General features: G+C 48.7%; 1 protein-coding gene across 2 annotated transcripts in view; it reads right to left on the bottom strand.

Annotated features, from left to right (window-relative positions):
- Window positions 1-2306: 2306 nt before the first annotated feature.
- SMCO4 (single-pass membrane protein with coiled-coil domains 4) overlaps window positions 2307-6000 on the bottom strand; it is a 71150-nt gene continuing 67456 nt past the window's right edge. The window contains exons 1-2 of one of the 2 annotated variants that reach the window (XM_030829315.1): window positions 3195-3245; window positions 2307-3094 (exon numbers count right to left, since the gene is read on the bottom strand). In XM_030829315.1, coding sequence (XP_030685175.1) covers window positions 2834-3013 — 180 coding nt within the window. In that variant the 5' untranslated portion in view covers window positions 3014-3094; window positions 3195-3245 and the 3' untranslated portion in view covers window positions 2307-2833. Of the gene's footprint in view, window positions 3095-3194; window positions 3246-6000 lie in introns of those variants that run through there. The other variant, XM_003252990.2, reaches the window with a different exon arrangement.

The raw sequence follows: 6000 nt of genomic DNA, 5'->3' as shown, positions 1-6000 counted from the left end.
CACAAAGTATGCCATTTTCATATTTCAATATATCCTCCCAACATCCCCTAGAGAGTAAACCTTACTTCACAGATGTGGGGCAAGTGCGGCTCAGGTCATGGGGCCTGAGTAACGTCACCCAGCTAGAAAGCGGCAGAGGTAGAATTCAGATATGTCAGTTTCCCAAAGATTATATTCTTTTTACATCATACACAAAATCTCCTGAGCAAGAACACTGAAATGTTTTAAGTAAGGAGCCCGTGGAAAAGACTCTCTTACAGCTACCAGGTGAGGCTCCTCTTTCACTGAGCAATAGACCAGAGGCTGGGTGGAGTTAGTGCCCACAGGGCAGGCCAAACTCACAGGCCATTTGTCTAAAATGGCATCAAAGGCTGTTCACCATGACCAGGTGAAGGCTATTCGAATACCCTGGGCAGGCAAGGTTTCTTTAGACCAGGGAAGTAGAAAAAATTATTTATAGAAAGGCAACAGATTTTAATGAAGAAGAACATGGACTCTGGAGCCAGGCTGCCTGGGTTTAAAATCCCATCTCCTGTTTTGCTCCAAACAGTCCAAGGAATGTGTGCACATGAGGGTGTCTGGATGTGGGGGCAGTGCAGATGGATGGGCAGGAGCAGCCAGTGGGGTTTGCTGAAGAATGGTCAACAGGGACCTGAGGCATGCTGCATCTATTTTTGTGTATGTTTAAAATGTACCGTAACAAAAGCTTAAGAATAAACAAACCAGGGCTCCTCCACTCACTAGCTGTGTGACATGGACAGGTTTCCTGGCCTGCCTCAGCTTTCTCATGTGTAAGATTGAGTAATAATCGTACCTACCTCATGAGGCTGTGTGAGAAATAAATATATGTAAAATATCAAGCTACTATTGTTTACACAGTAACTATGAGTAACTAAGCCCCAGGCGCTAGATTTGGCTTTACAAATACACTATTTCAACTTAACCCTCCCCACAATCCTATGAAGCAAGATAACCTCTAAGTGGACTCAGAGGGGTTCCAGCAGCAAAATCTGCATCAAAACCCAAGTTTGTTCTAAAAGCCTTATTTTCTACTAGGGCTCACCTTCCTAAAAGTGACTTTACCAGTTCTTTACAGACAGGGAAACTGAAGTTCAGTGGGCTTAAGTAATCTGCAATTCTGAGTGGTAGACTGGGAACTAAATGCTGATCAGGTAATTGCAAGACATGCAGACTGGGGTCTTTCTGCTGGAGTGGACGGGCTGTCCTTGCTCCATCCTCACAGCATCTGCCCTGGGAAGGGGACTCACCAGCCGCACAGCAGCCGCTGTGAGGAGCAGGAATGGCCGCAGACACCTTCCTCCACCCTCCAGCCCCTGAATGAGAAAGTCCTTGGGACAGTGGCCTGCAGTCTTTCTCAGATCAGCAAGCACTGAAGTTCATAACAGAACCAAATAAAGGGTAGGAAAACAGAAACCTCAGAGGAATTTGATGCTAGCAGCCTCTGAATTTGGCAAGTATTTTAGCGAATCTCTTTCCAGGGCCATTGGCCCTTGAGTGAGCATGAGGAGACACCAGGTCTCTCTGAGACCAGCTCACAGAGCAGGGCCGCAGAGCTCTGTCAGCCTGCCGAGTCCAGGCTCTCCAGGCATCAGCCAGAGAAGTCCTTCCTTTCAATAGCTGCTTCGTCTTCCTGAGAGACTCACTCCAAGGGGCCCCAAATCTCCACTAACAGCCTCTGCCATCCGTGAGCGAGTCGCGCAGCCACGGGGATTAGGAAAAGCGCTTCTCTCCCCACAAATCTCCATAATCAGCAATGACAGGAGAACAGACATCCTCAGAACAGTAACCATGAATCTGACTTCCAAAAAGAGGCTGCTCCATCAGGAAGCAGGACCGCATGAGCAGTGCTGTTAGAATAAAATGAGGCAACCATTCCAGCCAATTTGCATTGAAAACTCAGCTGGAATGCCAACAATTTGCATCCTTTCAGCTAAGAACAAAACCAAGCCTGACCTTTACTTCCAGGACCACTCTGTATTGCTGTTTGCACAAACATACCAAGTTAAAGTAGGAAAAACTAACTGGTGTAAAAAGCACCTGTGGTCACAGCCTAATTAGAACTCTCACTTTCTAAGCAAGCCAATTAATGCGCCCTTTCTGTCCCTCTCCATCTTAAAATTATCGGTCAAAAAGCATAATTTTACTCAGAAACGATGAGCAGAGGGAGTGCTGGGGAAGGTGGAGACAGCCACAGGAGAAAGGGAAGGGGAGGGAAGAGGGGCAGACCCGTGGGCAGGGGGAGACCCACAGACAGCACCTCCTTGCAAAACATGGTAAGCATCCAGTTTAAGGCTATTATCTCCTTTATTCAAAAAATAAATATTTCACTTTGATTCAACATATTTCAAATCACATTAAGCACAGAGAAGAAATACAGTCCCTTTGGAGATTGTGAACACGTGTTGGAAAGAGGCATGATCCAAACAATGGGAATGAGGTGAGTGTGGATTCCAGCTGCTTCCTGACCCAGAGGTTCCGCCCCTCTTCAGGTGGAGCTACTTATCGATTCTTAGGAGAGAAAAAGAAGCACGCACACACACACACACACACAATGCGCACGCGCGTGCTTTGAAGTCTGAAAGGCACATGAAGTGGACCATAAGGTGTATGGCACATTCACTGATAAAACATCCCCTATTCCCTCCCAAGAAAGCAGAGATACTTTAATCAAGTCAAAGAGCAGAGAAGACAGGGTGCTCCTGCTTACAGCTCAGCAACATGAACATCTCTGAATATGAAAGCCATTTTTTGTTTGCATCCCCCTCCTGTGCCTCCTCTCCTAGCCGATGGGGTCCGCGGCCGGCTGCAGGGCTCACTCAGTGATGGTGGGGCGCGTGGCCACGTACACAAACACCACGATCAAGAGCACAACCACGGCCAGCGTGGGCAGCACCACTGTGGTGATCTGCTGCCGGGCCTCCTGCATGGCTTGCTTCCGCTCCTTCTTGTCCTTGGAGGTCTCCTTCTTGGGCTTCCCTTTGAGCTGCCGCATCTTTCCCTGGAGGATGCTAGGAGGGTGTGTCCACAGGGATTCCAGGAAAGGCCACACTCCTCTTGTCAAGTCTGGAACCTCCTGTAGAGAGAACAACTGTGATGGTCAAGAATAAACCAAGTGGAAGAAAAAATAAATCATAAAGGCAAATACACAACTAGGAAAAATATCTGCAACTTACATGACAAAGGGCTAAGAACAGAGGCCACACCAGGCTCTAAGTTCTCTTGGGATCAGCGCTCTAAGTAGTGGGCACTGGGCCACCGGTGTGCTGTGAGAGAGGCCTCTGCTCCAGTGCCAGCTGGACAAAGCCCTGGGTACCAGACAAATAATACTGTGTTCTGTATGTGCCATGAGGTGAAAGGATTGGAAAGCAACAACTACGCCGCCTCCACTCAGAGGAGCGGCTCTCCCTTTCATGGCTCTAGCTACTTGCTTTCCTGCTCTAAATTCCATGATCTCTGCAGCCCATCTCCAGCATGGAACTGCAGGCAGCCTGCAGTCTCCAGGCACGTAGCCCCCTTCCTGCCCAAGCCAGGCCAGCCTCATTAAGGCTGCAGAGAGCCCACAGGCATCAACTTCTCTCATCTCTTTGTTGGTTCCTTGGCCCATTCATCCAAACCTTCCCAAGCACCCACCGTGTGCCAAGCATTGCTCAAGGAGCTGAGGATAGAGATGAAGGACTCAGTTGTGTCCCCACAGAGGTCACAGTCTAGGGGGCATGATGGAGACCTGGGTCACAATAACAATGAAGGGAGATGGCTGAGCCCACAGTCCTGCCACCCACTCAACCTGGGATTCTCCTGTTAATTCTGTAGCTCACGGAGGTGCCTAACAGGTGAAGTAGAACTTTCAGGGGCTTGAGGAATGAATACAAATGTTTGGATAACTACAGAGGAACATCTCTTTAAAAGTCGGCTTCTTAGCTTTAAGCAGATGAAACAGACTTCAGCTGATTTAAATCAAGTTTACTCAAAGGCCTTTGGCATCTCACTGATTCCCAGAAAAGCCAAAGAACCAGGCTCAGAAAATGGGCAGGACATTATGCTGTGCTGCCATAACTGGAGCCCAACTCACACTCCCAGTGTGAGGATGCCAGAGCCTGCATCACCGCTGTCAGCACTGAACACAGGCACTGGAGCAGGAGGTGCCGAACCACCATGACCACCCCCAAAAACTAGATGTGGCTGCTGGCACAGTCTCCAGATGAACTCACCACCCCCCAGCATTCTGCATCACCAGCTCCCATGCATGTGTGACTAGCCAAGCCCAGGCCCATATGCCCACAGCCTAGCCTTCCAATTTGTACAGCAGGAAGAGTATTTTCCAAACACAGTGAAGAAGCAGGGATGGGTATCAGGCAGGGATATATCAAAGGCAGATGTCCATTACAATATTGTGGGAGAATAGCATGGAGTGAGGGGTTCTTGGAAGTAGAAGAGCACTGTATACCAATGTTCCTCTAGCAGAGGTACCTATGCTGTATACTGTCTTCCCTGTTTTGTCCCAGGGTAGTGGGTGGCCTGTCATCATCTTGAGGAAGATGACATTTACACCTAAGTGACCGAGGTGGCAGAATGTGGACTCAGAGTTGGGAAAGGTCTTTTTGATAACACCCTGTTTTTATGAGGGATCCTTAATCTCTTACCATTCCTCTCATTCCATTTAGACCCCAAAACCTTTTTGTATCATTCAAAATCAAGCAGAGTTTCCTAAGGTATGAGATGACAAATATTATCGTGCTAGGATGGCATAATGCCATCAAAAGCAAACATTAAGGTTCAGCAAATATTAAGGGAAGGGCCATTTGGGCAAATGTATAATTTCCTTCGTGAAATTAGGAACAGAGAGAAAAAAAAAAAAAACCTACTATTACTTTCTTAAGGCCTGAAAGGTATAGGAACCCCTGGCTTTACCAATTCTCCTTTTCAAGTCTTCCAAAGGACTTCCCGGCAGACTTGCCTTAAAATCCAGGACGAATCACTTACAGGCTAAATGGCTTTGAGCAAGTCACTTAACTCCACTAGGCCTCCATGCCATCATCTGAACAATGAGAACAGCTTGTCTTAAAGGATGACTGTGAGAATCTGGAAAACAAATGCATCTGTACGCAGAGCTCTGCCCGCCCGCAGTGACACGGTACAGGCGGGGTGAGACATCTCCACCCACACCCGTGGGCGGCCCAGGGATGGGTGCACTGAGCTCCTCTAAGCCTGACTGCGGCCTTGAGTGATGACCACCTTCGCGGGACCGTGGTGAGGATGGAATAAGAAGCTGTATAACTCAGGGCTCGGCACAGAGCGGGCGCTGAATTCATGCTAGCTGACATACCAACATCTGGAACACACCCCAACGGCCTTGTGAGTCAGACAGACAGCGTTTATAATCCCCATCACGGAAGGGAGGAAACCAAGGAGCAAAGGGGAAAAATGTCTTGCCAACAGTCACCCAGTTTGTAAATACCCCATGGCTTCTAACAGAGCAATGGACAGAATTCCTGTTCAAAGCTGCAAACGGCAGCCCATTCTCTCTGACACGGCCTCAAAAAAATTGTTTAAAAAGAAACAAGCCATTAGCAGCACTCTGATTCGTGGTCATTTCCTTGTGGAGCTAATGGCCTGTCGGAGCCCGCTGCTATCTCCCAAATTCCTCACAGGACTGGCAGGTGGCACCCCGGGCCTGAGGCTAGCCTTGCCCTGGCTGTCTGGCTAGCAGTGCTGGGCCTGACTTCCCTCCTGCACTTCATGCTGCTGTCTGCATCCACCCACACAGGTGTAGTTGACATTCAAAGGCCCCAGCCTCCACAATGACCAGTTCTCAACATTTGTAAGATGCATTCAGAAGTTCCTGGAGGCATGGAAAAAAAGCCTCAAGCTGCTGGGGCCGGGGCTGGTCTGGTCAGGATTTAAAGGGCAAACATACCCATCTGAATCCTGGGTACTTCATCAGGCTTCAGGGAGGAGCGGCGTCTCTGCTCTCACTCACCT

The sequence above is a fragment of the Nomascus leucogenys genome, chromosome 15, assembly GCF_006542625.1.
Source record: "Nomascus leucogenys isolate Asia chromosome 15, Asia_NLE_v1, whole genome shotgun sequence".
NCBI lineage: Eukaryota > Metazoa > Chordata > Mammalia > Primates > Hylobatidae > Nomascus > Nomascus leucogenys.
Note: the sequence above shows the minus strand (reverse complement) of the source record. Positions and strands in the feature narration are given on the sequence as shown.